The 24,002-nt window shown below is 45.0% G+C and overlaps 2 protein-coding genes and 1 pseudogene across 9 annotated transcripts; all 3 read left to right on the top strand.

The window, feature by feature from the left end:
* The first annotated feature begins 116 nt into the window (after positions 1-116).
* On the top strand, positions 117-5,901 carry TMEM138 (transmembrane protein 138). Of its 8 annotated transcripts, none has more exons than XM_055415807.2 (5): positions 370-487; positions 1,987-2,240; positions 3,488-3,659; positions 4,958-5,033; positions 5,303-5,901. In XM_055415807.2, exons 2-5 carry the CDS (start codon positions 2,113-2,115, stop codon positions 5,413-5,415), a joined length of 489 nt encoding a protein of 162 aa, XP_055271782.1. In that variant the 5' UTR covers positions 370-487; positions 1,987-2,112; the 3' UTR covers positions 5,416-5,901. The 8 variants fall into 8 exon arrangements, with proteins under 8 accessions (XP_055271781.2, XP_088688434.1, XP_055271788.2 ...); XM_088832307.1 differs by lacking the exon at positions 5,303-5,901 and adding an exon at positions 1,285-1,370 and having other exon boundaries at positions 390-487; positions 4,958-5,295; XM_055415806.2 differs by lacking the exons at positions 370-487; positions 5,303-5,901 and adding an exon at positions 117-254 and having other exon boundaries at positions 4,958-5,295.
* An 11,301-nt stretch (positions 5,902-17,202) lies between these two features.
* On the top strand, positions 17,203-17,572 carry LOC148773857 (protein Mdm4 pseudogene; annotated as a pseudogene).
* A 2,190-nt stretch (positions 17,573-19,762) lies between these two features.
* Positions 19,763-24,002, top strand: TMEM216 (transmembrane protein 216). The gene is made up of 5 exons (XM_055414973.2): positions 19,763-20,041; positions 20,627-20,728; positions 21,292-21,384; positions 23,232-23,433; positions 23,692-24,002. The coding sequence occupies exons 1-5, from the start codon at positions 20,005-20,007 to the stop codon at positions 23,705-23,707; spliced, it is 450 nt and encodes a 149-aa protein (XP_055270948.2). The 5' UTR covers positions 19,763-20,004; the 3' UTR covers positions 23,708-24,002.

Below are 24,002 nucleotides of genomic sequence, written 5' to 3'. Positions count from 1 at the left end.
GAGGCCTTGGCCGGATCAAGGAGCCCTGGAACAGGCCGCGGCGACGCTGGGAAGGCCTGGAGAGAGGCGAGCCCAGGAAAGCGGGGGCCCAAACATGGCGGCCGAGTCGGCCATAGAGCGGGGCGAGAAAGCCGAGGACGAGCGTGTGGCACGGCGCGGGCTGAGCCCGCGTCCGCCATCTACTTCCGGAATTTAAAGCCGGTTTCCGGAAGCCAGGGTGGTATCCCCATGACAACCGACGTGGGGCCTCTGAGGTGAGCGTCCTTGTTGAGGAGTGTGTGAAGAGGCCAGAAGTCGGAATTTCGTCATTCATTGCCTTGGTTTTGGTTTTTCGCTAAGGCAGCCCCATTTAAAAGTGGGTTGGGACGGGTGGGGAAAATGGCTCTGCTCTACCGAGGGAACGCGGCAGATAGCGGTGAGGAGACCGAGCTGCTTCATTACCTCGCGATATCACCGCAACGCTAACCCGAGGCGATGCTAACCCTAGGTGATGGCGGTGAGCGGTTCTTTTTGACGGAGCCTCACAGCAGCCTTCTGTGGCGGCCTGTGAAGTAGCGGTTAAGAGCACGGGCTTTCGTATCACACCTCGTTGTGAATCCTGGAGGAGCGGCTTGAATTCTGACACTATCCTTGCCTGTAGAATGCGGATAATTCTTTCCCACCTTGCGGAGTAGTTCGAGGACTAAAGGAATTTATCTTGGTTGACAAGTTTATCATGGTGCGGGTACATAGGTGATACTATCAATGTTATTTGATGAATAAGGAAACTCGGCTCAGAAAAAAGCACATTGTACTTCCTTAGTGGGACTTCATTAGGTGAGGTGGACGAGGTTCTGCAACTTCTCAGAGCCTCTGTGTAAAGTGGGGTTATAAGCATAATAACAGCTAGTTCTTAAAATGTATATAGGATTAAATAAGGAAGTAAAGATGCAGGGTTTGTAAACTAACATTTTACAGATGTTGATTTAATCATTCTGTAACTCTTCAAAACATTTTGAAATTTGCTTATGGATTTGATCCAGCTGGAGAGGGTCATAGGACAACCCCAGAGCAGCTTTTTTGTCTTGAAATAAATGAAAATAAAGGCCCAGCTAGTGCCATTGTGTCGCTACCATAATCTTTGACGTTAGAGGAGCACTGTTTCCTCGCAGCATTTTTCTGCCTACACCATTAACCACTTCTGTGCCAATGTTTTTCCTGCCTGTGTGCATGCTCAGTTGTGTCTGACTCTTTGTGACCCCATGACTATAGCCACGAGGCTTTTCTGTCCATTGAATTTTCCAGGCAAGAATACTGGAGTGGGTTGCCAGTTCCTCCTCCAGGGGATCTTCCCAACCCAGGGATCAAACCCACGTCTCCTGCATTGGCAGGTAGATTCTTTACCACTGAACCACCTGGGAAGCCCTTTCCTAACTAGTTGCATGTAAACCTGTCAGTTTTGTAAGAGGCAGCTTTGTGCAGTAGTTAACCGCTCAGACTCCAGACCCAGACTGCCTAGATCTGAATGCTAGCCCTGCCAGTTACTAGCGATGTGACGCTGGACAAATTATTTTACCTCCCTGGGCTTTAATTGTCCCCTCTGTAAAATGGAGAGAGTAACAGTGTGTCTTCCACCTCAAGGGTAATGAAGAGATTTAAATAATGTTACTGCTTAGAATTATAAGTGATATACAAAGATTTGTTTCTGCAATTAGAATTAGTATCACTCCATGACCAGACAGTCACTTTGTGTATTTTCGCTAGATTCCTTTGGACTCAAAACTGGTTAGAGTTCTACATTTAGAGGGTTCCAGGAACAGAGACAGGTTTGAGGTGAGGGTCCCTGGAAGGAATGACTAGTTGGCATTTTTTGTTGTTGGTTTTGGCATTGATGTATCACAAGCATCTAGAATGATGCCTGGCATATTGTAGATCCTAAGTAAATATTTATTGTACTGTTGAATTTCTAACCTCTCTTTCTCTCTTTTCTTTTTTTGACTTTAACAGACCCTTGTCTTAGAGCAAGGGAAGTAGCTGCCATTCTGAAGAACTCAGTGCCTGGGAGAGGACCAGTAGTTGTTTTCTGAGGAACTGTGGAATGTGCCCTTGGGGGCTTAAGAGTGCAGAAGGAAGATGCTCCAGACCAGTAACTACAGCCTGGTGCTCTCCCTGCAGTTCCTGCTGCTATCCTATGACCTCTTTGTCAATTCCTTCTCTGAGCTACTCCGAATGGCTCCAGTCATACAACTGGTGCTCTTCATGTGAGTGGGACTGGGCAGCTCAACCCAATCATTTCAAAAGCCCTGAAAAGCATGATTTAGCGTTTTAAAATTATTAATAGAGAAATATCAGGGAGAATAAAATTGCAGTTTGTCTTGGGTACTCCATGGTCCATAGACATGTCACAGGATACACTGTTTTGATACTTCTGCTTTGATATACTTCTAACAAGGGTTTGGGACACAGGAAGCAGTGCACGTAGAAAAAGAGGGTCAGGTTGTTGACACTGTCATTATCTCCATCTGTAAGTAGAAAGTGTCTTACAGTGCCATAAAACCGGGTTGCAAAATGTCAGGTAAAGGGGTTATCAGGGACTTCCTGGCAGTCCAGAGGTTAGGACTTGGTGCTTTCCCTGCCCTGGCACTGAGTAAAAATAATTTTTTTTTTTTGGTTGTTCTGGGTTTTCGTTGCAGCACGGGCTCTCTAGTTGCCCTGTGGCATGTGGGATCTTAGTTCCCTGACCAGGATTAAACCTACATCCCCTGCATTGGAAGGCAGATTCATAACCACTGAACCACCAGGAAATTTCCAGAATAACCATATTAATATATATGCATCCCAGAGGATGGAAGCTATTGTCGTTTTTCATCCACAGTGATTTTTAGTCTCCATGAAGCAAGTTCTAAATAGAAAACCACAATTTTAGACCCTGTCTTCACTCAGCAAATGCTCATCAGCTTACCAGATAGCGCTATAGTTGCAGTGGTGGGCCTGACAAGTTCTTGCTTTGATGGGATTTCCATTCTAGTGGAGAGAGACAACAAATATTTTAATAACTTCAAATAGTAATAAATTTATACAGTGGATAGAAAGTATGTGGAATGGGGAGAAGCAGGCTACTTTAGGTAGTGGGGTGAAAGAAAAGTTTCTGAAGAGGGGACGTTTGGACTGACACTTGAATGGCACTAGGCACCAGGTTATTTGACAGGGCTGGCATTTTCTGGATACAAGGAGGAAACTAGCTGCTTCTCACAGGTGCCTTGGAGGCTTGTTGAGTTGGGAGTGTCAGCAGGAAAGCTTTGTCCATAGACTGCAACTCAACTGATGGGACCAACGGGTAGTGGGTAGTTTTAATTTCATGTCATTTGGGGTCCAAAACCCACACTACCTCTGGGGGGGTTTCAGAGGCAAGGACAGACCTCATGGTCTGTCCCTTAGGATTCAGGGCTGACTCTGAGGTGCTCCCCAGGCCTCCAGTTGGCTGTCCTTTTGTTTTCCATGTTTGCAGCATCCAGGATATCGCAATCCTCTTCAACATCATCATCATTTTCCTCATGTTCTTCAACACCTTCGTCTTCCAGGCTGGCCTGGTCAACCTCCTCTTCCATAAGTTCAAAGGGACCATCATCCTGACAGCTGTGTATTTCGCCCTGAGCATCTCTCTTCATGTCTGGGTCATGGTAAGAGGGAGTCTCTGAGTCTTTAAAGGACTTGGAATGTCTTATCTGTGGGAATCCAGCATCTCTGGATGTTTATCTCACAGAATCGTTGATAAGAAACAGGTGAAATGAATGTGGTCCAGCCTGGAGCTCGACACATGAGAATTTCATAAGGCACTTTTTCTCAACCTTATGTTTTGAAAAACAGCCTTATCCAGGAGTCCAGGGGCACTTGTGGAATGTTTGATTCATTTTGCCCCCAAAGATCTGCAGGTTAAAACAGGAAATTGAATCTGTTCCATCATTAGCTGTTTGGGCAGGTGCATGTTGATACAGGGTATCCTTAGGCATCAGTGTCCCATGGGAAATAGCCAGGCAGGAGTGCCACGAGCCCTCTGCTGTGTCCCCATCACTTACATTAGGAGAACGAGCCTCCGAGATGCCTCCCTCTGGTTCTAACATAGGCCTCGAAGCAGATCCAGTTTTCATGGTTTCAGATTTCTTTTTTGTTTCTCATGTTTTTGTTTTTTGTTTTTTTTTCTGCCGCACCGAGTGACTTATGGGCTCGTAGTTCCCCAACCAGGGATCAAACCCATGCTCCCTGCATTGGAAGTGCGGAGCCCTAACCACTGGGCCACAAGGGGATTCCTTCAGATTTCTTCTGCTCCACAAATTATTCTATCTCTGTGGGTATCTCATGTGTTTCTTTGTACTCATTTAATGGAACACATTAAAACCTCAGGGTTCTCTAGTCATTTCTTTACTAAGGCACGTTCTCAGACTAAACCTCCCATTAGGTTGCCCCGATGATTCCACAGAGAGAACAAGAACTCGCAGGGAAGAAGCAGCACAGCGCCAAAGCCTCAAGGTGCTTCCCAGAGAGGATTGTCTCTGCTCAGGCTCCTAGAGCCAAAATAGTCCTGGCTTTGTACTGTGAAGCTGCTAATCTGATTAAACCCTGATTGCGCCAAGCCTTTATCTGACAGGAACCAAGCCTCAGATTGCCAAGGCAAGACAGTGACCATGCTGAACTCCTGAGATAATGTGTATCATTTCTCATTGGCCAAGGCAATGGGATGAAAGGAAATAAATGGCTTAGTTCAAACTTTCCCTCAGGGTTAAAAGAATTACTTCCTCTGCAGCAAAATACAAGGGGACTTGTTGAAGCTTGTTTGAGAACACTCTTTTGGCTTATGGAAAGAAAGAAGCGGGTGAGATTAGCCTGATACTAAATCAAGCAGCATTTCTGCAGCTCACCAGGAGATGTCAGGGCCTCATCTGGCCATTCACCTTTCTCTGTCTATTCATGTCTCCTTCAGAACTTACGCTGGAAAAACTCCAACCGCTTTGTCTGGACAGATGGACTTCAAACATTGTTTGTATTCCAGAGGCTAGGTAAGAACCAAAGCAACCTCAGGCCTCACTTTGGTCCCACCTGTGGCTCTGGCAGCAAGGGCCTTGATCCTGGTTTCCCAGCCCATCACAACCGGCATGAGATGAGTGGAACAGCCATGCAAAGACCAGGAGAGACCACTGCCCTCTGCCGTTTCTGGGAGTCACTGGGAAATCATGGGACAGGGCCCCTCAGCCTCGTCTGGTCGTGTTCTTCTGAAACAAATATTCAGGTGCATCCCTGACTCTTCTTTCCTGTTTATTCTCCACAGCGGCGGTGTTGTACTGTTACTTCTACAAACGGACAGCTGTGAGGCTGGGCGATCCTCGCTTCTACCAGGACTCTTTATGGCTGCGCAAGGAGTTCATGCAAGTTCGAAGGTGACCGTTTTCTGTCACATCGATGAAAGCCTTTCCTTCCTGACAGAAGTCACACCGGGGGCTCTGCAGAGGGGGCGGTCGGCCCTGTGTGCTAGGAAGTAGCTTGACATTCCAAGGACAGGCCCTAGCCAGTCTGTGCAGCAGGTGAAGAGCAGGAGCCTCCCTCTAGCAAATTAAAGTGTCCCCAATACAGACTCCTGAAAATCATCCCTTCCCAGCCTCCTGCCGCAGTCCTGCCCCCTTTCCTTCCCGCTCTCTGCCCCTCTTCCTCACCAAGGGCTCTGTGGCTTTTTCCCAAGGGAACTTTCCACTGACCCTAGTACAGGAGGAGCTCCCAGCCCCGCTCTGTTTGCACTGCACACTAATAATTGAAGGATGCAAAGAGTGACTTCTCTGGGTTCCTGACTGAGCACACCTCAGACATTTAGATTTTATACCCAAGGTACTTTTTTTGCATTGTATAAATAGGAAATAAATTCTTTTCCATAAATGATGGAGTCTCTGCCTTGCTTAGTCCCTCTGTGGTTAAGAGGAATGCCAAGTCCTAGCCTAGCCTAGCCTTAGCGTCTACTTGGTCCACTGGACAAATTGAGCCACAGAGCTCACTGGTATTCCTTGAATCCCTTGTGAGTACAAGATATTTTTGTAGAAAATCAAGATGTAATCTAATGCCCCACCCCCATCTCTGGAGTTTCAGACTTCCATGTTTTATTCAGTCTTTCCCACTGTCAGAGCCCAGAATTGTCCTCAGGAGAGTGAAATGTTCCCTAGCCTCTTTTGGCAAAAGAAATTTTAAACATTCGTGTGCCCATAGTGTCAGTTTTCTATTGCCAGAATAGTTGCGTGTAACAGACCCACCACCACACTTTGGTGGCATGGCTCTTGAGTGTTGGAGCTCAGCTCATCTGACTGTGTGTGGGTAGTTTTTGCTGGGCTTACACGTGTCTGTGGTCAGCTGTGGGTCAGCCAGGCAGCTGTCATGATCTTGAGATCATTGACTTCTGGCTAACCTAGGCTGACCTCTGCTAGAATGACTCTGCTTCACATGACTTATTGTCCATCAGGCTTGCCTGGGTTGGTTGACTAGACAGTGGCAGAGAAGCAGAAAATCAAGCTGTAGGGAGCAACCCCAGTTCAAGCCTCTACTGTGTCTCTTCACCTCCCATTGGTCAAAGCAAATCATGTGACTGAGCCCAGTGTCAGAGTGGGAAAGCACTAGGAGGTCTCTTGGCAAAAGACAAGGGTGCGGTCAGTCTGCCCCACCAGAAAGCTGCCCCATGAAACTCATTATTCAGAAGTACTTGGCCCAGGAGTTGGCAAACTTTTCCTGTTAAAGATCAGATAGTAAATATTTTAGATCTTGAGGGCCATGTGGCCTCTGTTGCAGTTACTCAACTTTGACATCAAAGCACGAAAGCAGCCAGAGATGAAACTCAGATGAATGACCCATGTCACAAATATTTTGATTTGTTTCAACCACATAAAAATGTAAGTCTAATCTTAACTTGAGGGCCATACAAAACGGGCTAGACGTGCCCTCAGGCCATGGTATGCTGACCCCTAGTTTAGAAGCCTACAGTAAAGTCCTAGGGAAATAGAGGCTGTAGTTAATCAGCTGTGCTGTCAAGATTTATCAGATATTTTAAAAGAAAGTTACAGAGTTCTAAGAAAATACCTAAGATCTCATCCACTATAATTGGGAGAAGTGATCTAAAATGTCCTAACAAAACCACCATCTATGTGTACTATACCTTCGTCTGTACAAAAAATGACAATAGCCCAATTTTTAATCTTTCCATAAAAGCTCTTACAGGAATATTATAATCCCCTTTGCTCATCACAATCCCTGAAACATAGGAGATTTTTTGTGTCCCCAAATGAATCGGGGCTGGATTGTTCTCTGTAGTTTTTGCAGCTAGTGAGTACAATCAAATGTTTGTTTTCCTCACTCCCAATATAAATGGCACTTTGTAGTCCCAGGAGTTTCCTGGGGGGTGGGTGTGTGTGTGTTCCTCCCTTCCTTCCCACCTCCCCCCTCCCTCCCTCTTTTTTCCTTTTTCTTTATCTTGATAGTTAATGCATTCATGTGATACAAAATTGAAGTTATATTTGCGCAATTAGTCTTCCCACTTCTCTATCTCAGTCACTGAGTTCCTTCTCCCTCCCCTCCTTGGCAGTCTCCATTCACTTGCATAATTTCTTACAGACGGTGCAACATTTCAGAAACAGTTTTACAGAAGGAAAAATGGCTATATTCTACCAAAGAAATAAATAATATCATATCTTTGATGGCATGTATTTATATTTTATATACAGTTGTGATTATGGGAAATATGCCATAACATAGTTCGCTTTCCTTTTTTCACTTAGCAGTAGGAATATATTTTTAAGATGTGATGTAAATTGATTGCTTGGGGCAGTTAGTTTTCAAAGGTCAAAGGGGGAAAATAAACACTTTTAAAAGTGCTGACTTTTAATAGCATGGAGTTGCTTCTAGCTGACCGATGCTCTATTAGAGAACTAGAAAGACCAGACAAAATATGAAAGTCGTCTAGAAAGATCTTAGAGAACTGCTGAAGGAAAGATGATGAAAGGGCCTAAAATTCTGAAGTAGAATCAGATGTGAGCTAACAGTTTGCAGCAGACTTACTTTCCCCCAGGAGCATTTGCTGACTCTGGGTTTGACCACGAGGCTGAGGATCCAAGCATTGCCCAGGCAGAGGAGACCAGAGAAGCCAGCGGAGCTTAATGCTCTCATAACGCTGGAAGAACAAAACTGGGGACTGAAAGAGCCTTAAAAATGTAACACATTTCTTCTTCAAGATATTTACCAAACTCTGAAGCTGTATAAGGCCAGAAGCTATAAAAAACTAAACCTCAAACTTCTGAAGAGCAGAATCAAATTTTTGGCAGGCTAATGGTGCTGATGATTAGAATTCAGGACCCAGGACAGGGACTGGTGAACACAGGTCTTTCAGCTCAAAACTCAGAAGGGCTCCTTACTTGGAACAAGGTGAAACAGGCAGACTGAGGCTTATCAAAAATCCCAGTGCAACCTCAAACCATGTGGTCTCTGAGTGGTTAAGGTGATCAGCCCCCATTGTCTTGGTATAATAGAGAAAAGACTGGAAGAAAAAACATCTAGAGGTGCTATAATTTTTTTTATACACTATTTCTAAATCCAATAAGAATTACTAGCAAGTCAAGAGATAAGACCATATTATTTAAAACCAGAGCAAAAGTAGAAAATAGAAACAGGTGAGCCAAATATTGTTGAGAAGGTTGAAAAGGAGTTTAAATTGATTGATGTGTTCAAGAAATAGAGGAAAATATGGAAGAAATGGATTAAATATTTAGACTACACCTAAGGATATCTAATAATGACTGAGTACTATGCTTGAGAATGACCCCTCCAGCAAATAACTGTAAAACCTGAATGTGATGTGAAAAACAGCTACTTAAAGACTACTAGAGAATGAAGGGAGACAGAAAGTTTGATGTGGAGTTCACACTCCGGAGGAAATTGTGCAGAGAAAGTTTCCTATTTTTGCTGCTTATAACTTGACAGCTGACAAAGCAGTAGGTACATTATGCTGATGGACAATCACAGTACAAGTACTGAGCCAGGGCAGCTGAAGCCACTGGAGGAAAAGATGGGAGTCTCAGAAGGGAAGAGGCAGCAGTCGCCAAGTTCTGTCTGCCTACATCTCTGCCCAAGCTCTGGACCACAAATGTGTTGTTCAGATTCAAGCAATTCAGCTACAGACAGAAAATCTAAACCAAGATTGGAGCTGCTTCCCCAAAAGTGTGATTTGCACTGTGTATCCACCCAAAATGGGTTTCCCAGGTGACTCAGTGGTAAAGAATATTCCTGCCAATGCAGGAGACCGAGGTTCAATCCCTGGGTCAGGAAGATCCTCTGGAGAAGGAAATGGCAACCCACTCTAGTATTCTTGCCTGGGAAATCCCACAGAAAGAGGAGCCTGGAGGGCTACAGTCCATGGGGTCAAAAAAGAGCCAGACAGGACTTAAGAACTAAACAACAACAACAATCCACCCAAGCTTACTGCCTGATTAAAGAACCTTCACTCTTTGGAGACAAATAATACAAACCAGAGTCTCCACAATTTAACATTCAAAACTGACACCAATACTGAGGTGACCCAGATACTGGAGTTAACAGACAAGGATAATAAAGCAGCAGTGAAATTATGTTCTCAGTGAATAAAAAGATAGGCAACCTCAGCAAACATGACTTTTGAAAAATAGAAACTCTGGAAATAAAAATTACACCAACTGAAACATTTTTAATCAAATGGATAGATTTAACAGCAAAAGAGGTTACAGAACTGGTCAATGAACTAGAAGGTAGACCGATAGAAACTCCCCCACACTGCAGAACAGAGACAAAAAGGGTTTTTTTAAGTCTCCCAGGCCAGTTAGGTAATGTCAAACAGTCTGACAAATGTATGATTAGAGGCCTCGAAGGCAAAGAGAAGGAAGAAAGCAAAAAAAAAAGCCAAAATTTTCCCAAATTTGATTAAAAGAAATGTACAGATTTTATTTTATTTTATTTTTTAATGTACAGATTTTAGATACTCCACAAGGCCACCTTCATTAACACAGAAAGGCCACATCTAGGAACATCATAGTCAAAAGCTAAAGATAAAGAGCAAATCTTGAAAGCAGCAAGAGAAAAACAAACTACATACAGAAGAACAACAATTAGCAACTGCCTACTCACCAGAAATCAGAGGCCAGCAGAAAGTGTAACACCATCTCTAAAGTGCTGCAAGAAAAAGAGGTCAACTCAGAAATCTAAGTTTATAAAAAATATACTTCAGATATAAGATTAAACTGAGAGAATTTGTTGCCAGCAATCCTGCTCTATAAAGAAATGCTAAAGGAGTTATTTGGCTTGAAGGGGAATGATAACAGATGGAAACTCAGATCCTCTGAAAGGGATGAAGTACATTAGAAATAGTATCTGAGTAAATATAAAGACTATTTTAAAACGTTTTTCTTATTATTTTAATACATATGAATATAAAATGCAGTGTTTTCCATGTACACAGAGTAATGACCAGTGCAAGCCACGTGCTGAACCATAAAACAATAATCAGTGCATTTAAAAGGAGAAAGAGCATGTTTTTTGACAATAATGGAATTGAGTTAGAAATCAGTAACAATAAGATAACGAGGTGGTCCAATCTAAGTCCAATCAGAAGACAGAAACCACCTAGTAATTTAAACATAGCAGGTTTAATATAATCGTTAAATTATAAGAGGGGAACTATAAAAATGTAATGTTGTTTAGTCACTCAGTCGTGTCTGACTCTGCGATGCCCGCCCCCACTGCCCCATGGACTGTAGCCCTCCAGGCTCCTCTGGCCATGGGATTTCCCAGGCAAGAATACTGAAGTGGGTTGCCACTTCCTCCTCTAGGGGATCTTCCCGATCCAGGGATCGAACCTGCATCTCCTGTGTCTCCTGCGCTAGCGAGGAGATTTTTTACCACTGACCCACCTGGAAAGCCCTATAAAAATGTAAAGAGAATTCTAAAAGGGTACCTGAGGGCTGAGGACAAATTTTGTAGGGTCCCCCACCCCCAAATCTGGGGTTTAGACCTCACGGTAGCCCACTGAGTGGTAGTTCACTGGTTGCCCAAGGCAGAGCTGGTTCACAGTTGCCAGGCAAGAAACAACCCTCTAGGGCACAGATGAGCCAAGGCTGTTGGGCAGGTGCACCCAAATAGTTGGAATGCCACAGGTGCGCAAGGCCTGCAGTGCCTGATGTCCATGCCAGGCATGGAGGGCCATGGGAATCAACCCTCTGGGGAGAAGAGCCACGGTTGGTGAGCAGACATGTGGAGTTGGGCCCCACTATGGATACACACTGTCCATGCCTGAGGGCTGGGGGAAAAGTGATCCAGGGCAGAGATAAACAAGGCTGAGGGGGCAAGGGCACAGAGTTGGGAACTGCCATGTGTGCCAAGGCCTGGAGCATGCGGTATCCTCGACAGGAGGGCCACAGCAATGTGGTCACCAGGCATGGATCAGCTTCGTGAGGTTGCCGAGGGAGTGCCCGCTCTTGATATGTGGTTGGAGAGGACCATCTGATACCCTAGCTGTCCTCACACACATCCACTTGCACCACTGAGACCACGGCGCAGGAGCAGGAAAAGCATATCAGAGCTTATGGGAGCTAGGAAGACAAGCCCTTTTCTTCCTTCGGTATCCCTCCAGCGCCCTCTACAGACAGGGCTTACCGTTGTGCTCACTGAAAGAGGAATGCCGAGTCCAGTCCGGTATCACAGGACAGGTTCTGAAGGTGAATGCAGAGCTCATGTCCGTCTTTTCAGCTATTCAGCTTTCATGCACCATTCTACACTTATGTGAACTTCCATGTTGCATTCCTACTGACAACATATCCGTTCCGTTCTGTTCTGTCGCTCAGTCGTGTCCGACTCTTTGCGACCCCATGGACTGTAGCCTACCAGGCTTCTCCGTCCATGGGATTCTCCAGGTAAGAATACTGGAGTGGGTTACCATTTCCTTCTCCAGGGGATCTTCCCGACCCAGGGATCGAACCCAGGTCTCCCGCATTGGAGACAGACGCTTTAACCTCTGAGCCACCAGGGAATATATGTACTGACAACATATATCTATTCTTAAAAGCAACATTCTTGGGACTTCCCTCATGGTGCACTGGACCCAATGCAGGAGGCCTGGGTTCGATTCCTGGTCAGGGAACTAGGGTTAGGATTAGGGTTACCCCACAAGTAAGATTTTGCAGCCTCATCTAACCTGTGTGTCTCAACCAAAACTCGATGCAGTCAAACAGACAAATGTATTTTTTTAAGTGACCTTCTCCCTCTTCCCCTAAAATGAGAAGACACACAGTCCCAAAAGTCCCTGTATCCACAGCTGACTATATTAATTACTCCACAAATTTGACATGGTCTCATTAAATAGTCTATTATATAAAGATTATGAAGTGGACCTCCAACAAATAGGCAATAGAAAGGTAAAAAGGAGAAAATGGTCGGTATACACAAATAAACACATGCATGTCAAGTCGCTTCAGTCATGTGCGATTCTTTTCAACCCTATGGACTGTAGCCCGCCAGGCTCCTCTGTCTATGGGATTTGCCAGGCAAGAATACTGGGGTGGGTTTCCATGCCCTCCTCCAGGAATCTTCCCAACCCAGGGATTGAACCTGTATCTCCTGCAGCTCCTGCAATGCAGGCGGATTCTTTACCACTGAGCCACCAGGGAAGCCCCAAAAACACATGCATGCAAGGAGCAAAGAAACACAAAAAACTACCAGAGCTCTTGTTTTTGTAACTGGTCACAAAGTTGCAGCTGATAACCATGGCTTCCTTCTTCAATTCCTGTACTGATAATCCCCTTTCCCTCAGCTCGAGCTGCTGCTGCTGCTCTGGGTTCTTTTCCTGTTGTTGTTCAGTCACTAAGTTGTGGCCGACTCTTTTGTGACCCACGGATTACAGCCCACCAGGCTCCTCTGTCCATGGGATTTCTCAGGCAAGAATACTGGAGTGGGTTGTCATCTCCATCTCCCAGGGGATCTTCCTGGACCAGGGGTTGAACCCGTGTCTCTGGCACTGCAGATGGATTCTTTACCACTGTGCCACCAGGGAAGCCCTCTCGACTGTTAGAATAACCCAAACCCTCACTCCTAAAGGATCTGAGTTCTACTTTTGGGGGGCCGTGGGTGTACTAATAGGTGCCCCAGAGCACCCTCTGGTTTCCAGACATAGTCTTCTTGTTTCCCTTGTGTAGCTGCAACACAATTCTCCCTTGAGACGCAGGATCAATCATTCTAGCCAGTAGGTTGGATGCCCCCCCTCCTTTGTGTTCTTTGATTTAGTGGCATAAGGAGCCCAGATTGACCAGGTGGCAATCTCATTTTCCAGTTCCATACTACATTGTTCTGTCTCCTTGTGGAACATGACTCACTTGAGAACTAAGATCTCCAAATCAGCAGGCTCAAATTTTTCAGTGTAAAAGGCAAAAAACTCTGGGGGTGGTTTATTAGGTATGATAGTGAGAGGAGTCATTCCCACTCCTACCCGTTGAATCCTGGACCCATGTGTGCTGGCTGGGGGGACAACAGTACCGTATAATGGTCTCTGATTCAAAGACATACTTCATTCTGTGAATTAGAACCCCCATCCTTTCAGGATGTTGTCTCCCTACTGATGCTATAACTGAGTTTACTGTGAATCATTCTACTTTTCAATTACACCGCCTTCTTCCAGGCAGTGAAGTATGTGTAGTTAAGACCAGTTATTTCCAGAGGCATAAGCCCATTGCCACACTTCCTTTGCTGCAAAATGAGTTTCTCAATCAGATGAAATGTTGTGTAGAATGCCATGAGGGGCACATCGTGTCTCTGTTGGGAGGACCCAAGGAAACTTCACTTTTATGAAATAAGCCAAGGCTGGTGAGCAGGTGTGCAGAAGAATTGAGGCACTCCTGCAGGGGCAGAGTCTGGAGGGTATGGGGTCCACACAGGAAGAGCCCTAGGAAATAACCCTCTGGGGTGCAGGAAGTCAAGGCTGGTGGGCAGGAGGACACAGGGGATCAGGATGCTGCAGGTGTGAGGCTTAGAGGCAAGGTGAAGATCACCAGGCCTGGGCTGGGACTAAGAGACCAGTGAGCTCCCCATCCCCTGCCGGCATGCAGCTGGGGCAGAGCACTGCTGGATGTCCTCACACATATGCACCTCTGACTGGGCAGCAGGAGCAAGAAAAACCAAAACACTGCAGGCTGGAACAAGGAAGCAAAGCCCCTTTCTTCCTGCAGTGTCCATCCAGTGCCTTCTACTGACGGAGCCTAACATGGTGTTCACTGAAAGGGAGACATGCTTTCAGTCTAGTCCATGACTGCAGAACAGGTACTGAACTGTTGTCTGAAACTGAGGACCAATATGTTGATAACTGCCACAATGGGAAGCCACTAAATATTTACAAGTTAAATATTATATTTGTAAATCATCATGGATCATAGAAGAAACCAGGCTTCCCTGGTGGCTCAGATGGTAGAGAATCTGCCTGCAATGTGGAAGAGCTGGGTATGATCCCTGGGTTGGGAAGATCCCCTGGAGGAGGTCATGGCAACCCACTCCAGTATTCTGGCCTGGAAAATCCCCATGGACAGAGGATCCTGGCGGGCTATAGTCCATGGGGTTGCAAAGAGTTGGACACAACTGAGCAACTAAGTACATATAGCACAGCACAAAGAAAAACCATAACAGAAATTAGAGAGTACTTTAAACTACATCATAATGAAAATACAACATTTAAAATCCGTATCATGGGGACTTCCTTAGTGGTCCAGTGGTTAAAAACCCACCTTGCAATGCAGGGGATGCAGGTTTGATCCCTGGTTGGGGAGCTAAGACCCTACATGCCGCAGAACAACTAAGCCTGCCTGCCACAACTGGAGAGTCCATGTGCCACAATGAAAGATTCCCCATGATGCCACAGAGATCCCGTGTGCCACAACAGACTTGACATAGCCAAGTAAATAAAAATTTTTAAGAATGCATCTGATGCAGCTTCTGTCAGGAAAGATCTAAAACCGCCTAATTTTTCACCTTAAATCAGAAAAAGAGCAAATTAAGCCCAAATTAGGAAGAAAGAAGGCTAAATTAAACATAAGACCAGAAAAAAAAAAGAACATGGGTAAATAATAGATTAAAAAAATATGAAACTAAAAGTTAATTCTTTGAAAAGTTAGTTGATTAATCTTCAGGTAGATTGTGGAGCTTATCCCAGGAATGTAAGGTTGGTTTGATATTTAAAACTCAATGGGTGAAACTCACCAAGTCAGCAGAATAAAGAGGGAAAAGCATTTCATCACTAATTAGTTGTATCTGTGACAAAATTCATAACATTCATTCGTGATAAAAAAAAAAAATCTGCATCTAAGAAAAGCTCATTGTTGTTTAGTTGCTAAGCCATGTCCGACTCTTTTGTGACTCCATGGAGTCACACCAGGCTCCTCTGTCCATGAGATCTCCCAGGCAAGAATACTGGAGTGGGTTGTCATTTCCTGCTCCAGGGGTCTTCCTGACCCAGGGGTCAAACTCAAGTCTCTTGCATCTCCTGCACTGGCAGGTGGATTCTTTAGCACTAAGCCACTAGGGAAGCCCTAAAAATTGCTGCTGCTGCTGCTAAGTCGCTTCAGTCGTGTCCGACTCTGTGCGATCCCATAGACGGCAGCCCATCAGGCTCCCCCGTCCCTGGGATTCTCCAGGCAAGAACACTGGAGTGGGTTGCCATTTCCTTCTCCAATGCATGAAAGTGAAAAGTGAAAGTGAAGTTGCTCAGTCGTGTCCAACTCTTAGCGACCCCATGGACTGCAGCCTACCAGGCTCCTCCGTGCATGGGATTTTCCAGGCAAGAGTACTAGAGTGGGTTGCCATTGCCTTCTGAGCCAGCAATGCTATATATTTTGCAAACTGTGGTCAGTCCTTCAAAATAAATTGATTTGGATGCTGTATAAATTTCAAATGTCCTACCAGATTAAATCAAATAATATAGATAAAAAAACTAAATTAAAAAGAAATTAAACAAAAATCCAATAATTTAAAAATGGAAAAGCAATGCTGTCTCCAAATCATTAAGTGATTTATGTACTCTTAAATTATTGTAGAGTTCGAGTGGAAAAGTTCCAGCGCAATGTTGCCGTTAACACAACGGAGGTCTGAGTTGGTGATGGACAGGTAGGCCTGGCGTGCTATGTACCAAAATTCCAGACTTCCAGAAGGAAGCAGGTGTTCAGCATAAACCACATAGTTTGCACAAACAATTGAGGCACAGTGAGACATTCTGGACTGATGGAAACCTTTTTGAAATACAAGTTCACAGACACCAGCCAAAGGCCAACCTTGCAAGTGGGACTTCGTAAGGATAGCAGTCTCAGATCTGCTATGTCAGCTCCTTTCTGCACAACCAAACTGGTTTCTTTCCAGAAAGGCAAGGTTGGTTATACCTTTAAAAATCAATGTAATTCATAACATTAGCAGAATAAAGGGAGGAAAACATATTGCCTCAACAGATGCAGAGACAACATTCAGTAAAATGTATCACAAACTTCAGCAAATCAGAAAAAGAAGAAACTTTCTTAAACTGATAGAATCTACAGAAAAGTTTACCATTAGCATATTAATTGTGAAATATAATACTTTCCCCTGATGTTTGGTAAGAATATCCATTATCACCACTTCTATTTAACATTATACTGGAGGTCTTAGCCAGTACAATAAGGTACTTGAAGAACTGAAAGCACAGGGATTGAAAAGTAAGAAGTAGAATTATCTTTATTTTCTGACGATATGATATTATATACATTAAAATCCAAAAGAATCTTTGTATTCTGTTGCTCAAGGAGATGTTCGTCTAGGTGCAAGTACTCCATCAAAAGGTTCCAGGCCCAAACCACACTCAAAACTTTACTTCCCACCTACTTGGATAGTGATGACAATAATTTTAAAAACTGAAAATAAAAGGTGTTGGTAAGGATGCAGAGAAATCGGGATCCTTGGACAGTGCTGGTGTAATGTAAAATACTTACGGACACTGTGGAAAACAGCTTGATGGCTCCTTCAAAAGGTAAATATGGGACTACACACTGTTTCATAATGCTGCTAAGGCCAGAGGGCCAGTGACTGACGCCCCCTCACCCGCGGACTCGGCAGAAAGCAGCTCCCGGAGTGGCCGTTAAGACTTACCAGCAGACTTCACGACACTTCACGGCCAAAATGACGCCATTTTCCACCTCGGCCCAGTGTTCAACATCTGACAAGTGTTTGCAGGATCTCTCCAGAACAAACCAATCAGGTATGACCAAAACCGCCACTTGTGAAGACTTTGTAAGCAGCAGGTTCACGAGGTGAATGTTCACTGGTAAAGAGGCCATGCATTATCTCGGCCAGTATACACTGGTGAGTTACGATCAGCAGGAGCAAAAGTATGGTGTACTGTGGTGGAAATCTTTCGGGAGCACTCCAGGGCCATCGGACTTTCTCTGAAAGACCCAAGCCCTCTCTCTATGATGTGCTAAGGAAGAATCTTGTCAGCAGCTACTGCTGCTACAGCATGAGTCATTTGCCCAAGATGAGATGCCACTAATAAGAGAGCAGATTATCTGTGACTGTCCAGGCCTTGCTCTTTATTTTGTGCCCCACACTGACATTTCCTTAACCCCTACCTGTAACAGAATTTGCCCCAATTAATTTTTAACACATTAAAAAAAAATCTGAACATTAAATCTTTAAAACTTTTTTTTTAAAGTAAAACATGGAATGACCATAAAATTCAGTAATTCCCTCCTGCTGCTGCTGCTGCTGCTAAGTCGCTTCAGTCATGTCCGACTCTGCACGACCCCATGGATTGCAGCCTACCAGGCTCCTCCATCCATGGGATTTTCCAGGCAAGAGTACTGAGTGGGGTGCCATTGCCTTCTCCGAATTCCCTCCTAGATGTATATTTAAAGGAACTGAAAACAGATATTTCCACAGATACTTCTATACCAATGTTCACTGCAGCATTTTTCTAGCTCAAAGGTGAAAACTCATGTCTACCTGTCAACAGATGGATAAGCAAAATGTGGCACACACACACACAAGAATATTATTCAGCCATAAAAGGGAATGTAGCTTGGAGAATCCCAGGGACGGGGGAGCCTGGTGGGCTTCCGTCTATGGGGTCACACAGAGTCGGACACGACTGAAGTGACTTAGCAGCAGCAGCAGCAGCAGTTCTGATATGCTATAACATGAATGAACCTTAAAAACATGCTAAATGGAATTATGCCAAACACAAAAGGACAAGTATGTATGATTCCACTTACTTAAAATATAAAGACTAGGGAAATTTATAGAAATAAAAAAAATTAGATCAAAGGTTAGCAGGGCCTAGGGGGACAGGTAGAAAGGGGAGTTACTGTTTAATGGTTACAGAGTTTCCCATTGCCATGATGAAAAAAGCTTTGAAAATGGTGGTGATGGTTACCCAACACTGTGAATGTAATTAATGTCATTGAATTGTACACTTGAAAAAAAAAAGTCACTCTACTCAAATTACCTGGTTTGAGAGTGCCATGTTTTCTGTCCTATCCTTACAGTGGCTGACAATCAAGTCAACCTGAGTCCAATCAAAACTCTTCTTTCTGCTTCCCTGTGGGCGGTAACACATGCTAACTGCTCCAAACCATAATCAGGTTTCAAAGCCCAGTTCACCAGTCATCTCTTGAAAACTCTCAGTTCCCACCTTCGTCTTCCCAACTCCCATGCAGTCAGGGGTCACATGGTGATCATGTTTCATCTTCCCCGTCTTATTTATGCTCCTTGAAAGGATCCTCTGCCTGCCTGCTCGGTCGCTCAGTGGAGTCTCTTTACGATCTCAGGGTTGTCTAGCCCGCCAGGCTCCTCTGTCCATGAGATTTCCCAGGCAAGAATACTGGAGTGGGTTGCCAAAGGAGCCTCTGCTGCTGCTGCTGCTGCTAAGTCGCTTCAGTCGTGTCCGACTCTGTGCAACCCCATAGATGGCAGCCCACCAGGCTCCTCTGTCTCTAGCTCTGATTAATTCTGGTGTCTTCTAAGTACCTGTTTGATAAATCGGACGCACTAAATCCCCTATTCAGTTCAGTTCAGTTCAGTCGCTCAGTCGTGTCTGACTCTTTGCGACCCCATGAATCACAGCACGCCAGGCCTCCCTGTCCATCACCAACTCCCGGTTGGTTCACTCAAACTCATGTCCATCGAGTCGGTGATGCCATCCAGCTATCTCATTCTCTGTCGTCCCCGTCTCCTCCCACCCCTAATCCCTCCTAGCATCAGACTCCTTTCCAGTGAGTCAACTCGTCGCATGAGGTGGCCAAAGTATTGGAGTTTCAGCTTTAGCATCCCTCCCCCAAAAGAGTGCTTGCTAGACAAAAGACCCCAAACCCCAACCCGCATTTGCAGAACACTTTTGTGCATTGTCAGACCGTTGTTTGGGATTCCCTCGTGGCTCAGTGCCGGAGGCCTGAGTTCGATCCCTGGGTCCTGAAGATCCCCTGGAGAAGGAAATGGCAACCCACTCCAGTATTCTTGCCTGGAAAATCCCATGGACCGAGGAGCTTGGTGGCTATATGCAGTCGATAGGATCACAAAGAGTCGGACACGACTGAACGACTACACTTTCACTTTTCTTTTTTCGTGCATTTTCAGACCGTTAGTAAAGAGAATCGTGGGGCTAGGGCCTATTTGCCAACCCTGTGGTCACATTACCACTATTGGCTACTTCTGCCGATTCATTGTAAACTTTGGGTGGGGAAGCCCAACAGCTGCTCCCAGTCCTGGCGGCCTGCGGACTCCAGCTGGGTGGGTGGCCACTGTGCTGTCGAAGGTCGCCAGTCAGAACCCCAGCGAAGGCCATTTGCGCGCACGCGCGGACTCAAGACGGCCTTAGCACCAGGCAACCAAAGAGTGTGATGGGCGGGCAGAGAGGCCAGAATCGCGGGCCGCTCCGTCCCCCGCTTCCGGCAACGCCTCGCTGCTCCAGGATAGAGGTAGGCGCGTATGCAGTTTCCATGGGGACTGGAGATGGCGCCGCGAGGTGAGATTACGGAGGTGTGTGAGTCGCTGGTCCTGATCGCTTCTATACTCCACTTCTTTCTCTCCCATTGCTCGACTTTTATAAACCCTATATTCTCAGGTGTTATGGACATCACTCCTCACTTGTCCAAAGCAGGGTCTAGCAGCCTCACCCTCCCTGAGTTCCTGAAGATCTCGAGGTGCGGGTCTCAGATTCCCCCAAATTCTTGGCCGGGCCTGTTCGAGGCCAGCTCAGTTACAAATCTGCAGCGTGACTTCAAACAAGCCAGTGCTGGCCTCTGCACCCCATTTTCCCTTCCCAAATAATGACGAGGTTAGATCTTAAAGGGGCTTTGACTTTCGCGCCGAAGCCCAGAGTCAAGTTTAGCGGACACTACACACACACACACAGAAATCCTACACACACGAACACCCTACACACACACACACACTGTCTCACTCCTCATCAGCAATCAGAAGTGCCCCAAGTGGCCCTTTCCATTAGCTGCGACCTCGTGTTTCCTTCAAGTTAGACACAAAACCGTTGAAATAACTGAGGTTGAGCTGCCCTCCAGCCCATCTCTTTTTTCTGTGTTCACATTTTTAGGTAAACGGCTGTCCTCCACCCCGCTGGAAATTCTGTTCTTTCTGAATGGGTGGTATTATGCTACTTATTTCCTGCTGGAACTCTTCATATTTCTGTATAAAGGTAAGGCCTGGGGTTTGACTACCCTTGCCCACATCCCTTTCCCACTTCAGCGCAGAGCAAACTCCCACTAAAAACCTTCCTATTTTTCATTCTTTTCTGCCCTCTAGGGATCCTCTTCACTGTAAGGTAGAAGTCTCTTTCATCAGCTGACTTCTTGAGAATGATTTAGTAGGAAGCTCCTGAGAAAGAATTTCTTGAGTTTGGGAAATGTGGGATTCTTCCATTCCAGCTCTCCCCCATCACCTCTTGCTGAACTCCCCTTTCAGCCCGTTGATGACCCCCGGAAGCTATTCAGCAGTCTGTGTACCCGTGTACAGCTGATAATGATAGAGGGTGGAGTCCTCATAGACTCTCCGAGTTAGGAGTAAAACCCCATAACAACATGCCTGCCTTTAACAGAAATGCAACCACAGCAAGGAGTTAACACATCCTGCATTAGATTAACAGATCCTGCCCACAATCTCACTAAGTAGTTCGTGGAAAGCTGATAAGACTCACACCTGTGGGAGTTCTCCTGCGTACTGTTCTGTGTTTTTTGCAAACTCTGACTTTTGTGTTGGCAGGTCTCCTGCTCCCATACCCAACAGCCAATCTAGTCCTGGATGTGGTGATGCTCTTCCTGTATCTCGGAATTGAAGTAATTCGACTATTTTTTGGTGAGTGTTTGTCCAAAGAATATTTCCATTCTTTCTGGGATGAGCTGGTATCCGTAACCTGATCAACAAGGAAAAGTACATAACCTAGGCTCACCAATCAGAGATTGAATCTGGTGGTATATCCCATTACCCCCTCTCTGAAGTTTCAAGCTGCTTCATATTTTGGGTCAAGATGTATCTGTCTGTTGCCCTGCAGGGCCAGAAGTGGGCAGTGACATGATATTAGATAATTCCTCCCCAGTTGTCTAACTGTTACAAGAGTGCCTTGTTCCTCTCACTGGTTTGCTTGGGAGAATAGATTCAGCTGTAACTCCATGTCTGGGGCAGGAGATGCCTGCACAGGTCAGCACTAAGATCCCCTTCATTTTTCTGAACAAGAATTTCTCTAGGACAAGTTTTGTATTCCCAGAAATACAGAGCAAGCCCTTATTAGTTAGAATATGTCATCCCTGAAAATATTCTTTAAACTCACTGAAGAAAAAAAAATACTTTCAGCACATATCACAAGGGATAAAGAAAGCTTACATAAAATGCTAAGAAAAAAAGCTAGTTTTAAAAATTAGCAAGGGAGGGAATTCCCTGGCTTTCCAGTGGTTAAGATTTCAAGCTTCCAACTCAGGGGGTAGGGGTTCAATCCGTGGTTGGGGAACTAAGATTCTGCATGCTGCACAGCAAAAAAAAAAAAAATTAGCAAGGGACCCTAATGGGCAGTTCACATAAGAATAATTACAAAGGACCAGTAACCATGATAAAATGCTCAAACTCACAAAGAACAAACTGGAAAAACAAGGTAACATTTTCACCCATCGGATTCAAAAGATTTCCAAACGCCCAGTATTCAAATACCTGCAAGAAACAGTATGTATGGTCTCACAGTCATGTGAGTATTTATATTCCCACACCCCTAGGAGTATAAATTAGTATAACATTTTTTGCTAATGGTTTTACCAGATAAAATTCATATTCTTAGACGTTAACAATTTCCTTTCTAAAACTGGTTGAAAACACACTTCTACAGATACACAAATATATCTATATGAGGATGTTATTGCCACGTAGTTTTTGACATCAAAACCTTAGAAACAACCTAAACACCTATCAATACAGGATTAGTTAAATTATGATATTGGTTCAATGAATTGTTCATAGCCATTAAAAAAGGTAGTTATGTGTGGAAAGAGTTAGGATAGAGTAAAAGGTAGTTAATGTGGAAAGACATCTATGTTAAATGGTTAAATAAGTTGCCAAACAGTATGCAGAGTATGATTCTACTTTTATAATAATGAAAATAATAACACGTGACTATACACATAAAAAAAGTCTGAAACAGTATACCTTATTCTGTAATAATGGCTTTCTCTAGAGGGTGGATCATGAGGTCTTTTAATTCTATATTTTCTAAAATGATTGTCTATATTTTTTTCTTTTTTTTTTTTGCCATTCCGTGGGGCACGTGGGCCCTTAGTTCCCCAGCCAGGGATTGGACCCATGCTCCCTGCAGTGGAAGCAGAGTCAACCACTGGACTGCCAGGAAAGTCCATATTTTCTATATTAATTAATAAGTGTTCAATGATTATATATTATTTTATAATGAAAAAGATCTTTCCTCAAATAAAGATCCTATTATTTCTTCACTGGGAGCAGGACCTTTCTGCGAATGACTCTGATCCCATAGCCGCTCCAAAGCCTCTTGTTTTTAACACAGTGGGACCTGTTAATAAAGTTGCACATCCCCATTCAGGACCATTTGCCTCTGCTTGCCAGTCCATCCCATCCCACCTGCCTCTTTCTCTGAGGCCAAGGAAAGCAAGCCACTTGGAGGTGACTCCATGGGCTGTGTCTGACAGGTACAAAGGGAAACCTTTGCCAGCGAAGGATGCCACTCAGTATTAGTGTGGCCTTGACCTTCCCGTCCACCATGATGGCCTCCTATTACCTGCTGCTGCAGACCTACGTGCTCCGCCTGGAAGCCATCATGAACAGCATCTTGCTCTTCTTCTGTGGCTCCGAGCTCCTGCTTGAGGTGCTCACCCTGACCGCTTTCTCCAGGTACTGCTGCTGAGGGGCCATTTCCCATCACCTGAGGGTTGGGTTCCCATCCCAGGGAGGGATTCATTGTTCTTCTAAAGCTTGAAGGGTCTGGACTCTAGAGGATGTTTAAGGGTGAGAAAGGTGTCTTTCCCGAAGTTACACACTGAGGGAAGATATTCTTGCTTTCTGGGGCCAAGAGGCTTGGATTATAGAACAGTTCAGGCCCGCTGCTCTTGTTCACTGGCTTTTTAACATTTTCTTTCTTTCTGCCATCAGTATGGACAGGATGTGAAGTACAAAAACTTCAGCCAGTAGCCTTCACAGGCTGAGACCATACATACCTCTGGTACTTCAGCCACACCAGTGAGAAATGGCAGGCCAAGTTGTCCTGAGAAGTGTCACAGTTTTTCCTCGGCACAGACACCTGGGGAACAAACCCAGCATAAGGCCACTGGGCACCATCTTCTCAACCAGGAACATCAGCCCGGGAGACTTCTACACTCCAGTATAGGGAGGGGAAAGGCTGGTGCCTTCCTGGCCTTTCTCGGAACCTCAGCTCCCTTCTAACCTCAGGTTTTCCTCTTTGA

The sequence above is a fragment of the Moschus berezovskii genome, chromosome 25 (assembly GCF_049115385.1).
Source record: "Moschus berezovskii isolate FMDL1 chromosome 25, NW_MosBer_1.0, whole genome shotgun sequence".
NCBI classification, from domain to species: domain Eukaryota; kingdom Metazoa; phylum Chordata; class Mammalia; order Artiodactyla; family Moschidae; genus Moschus; species Moschus berezovskii.
The sequence above is the reverse complement of the archived record's forward strand: the minus strand, read 5'-3'. Positions and strand labels throughout refer to the sequence as shown.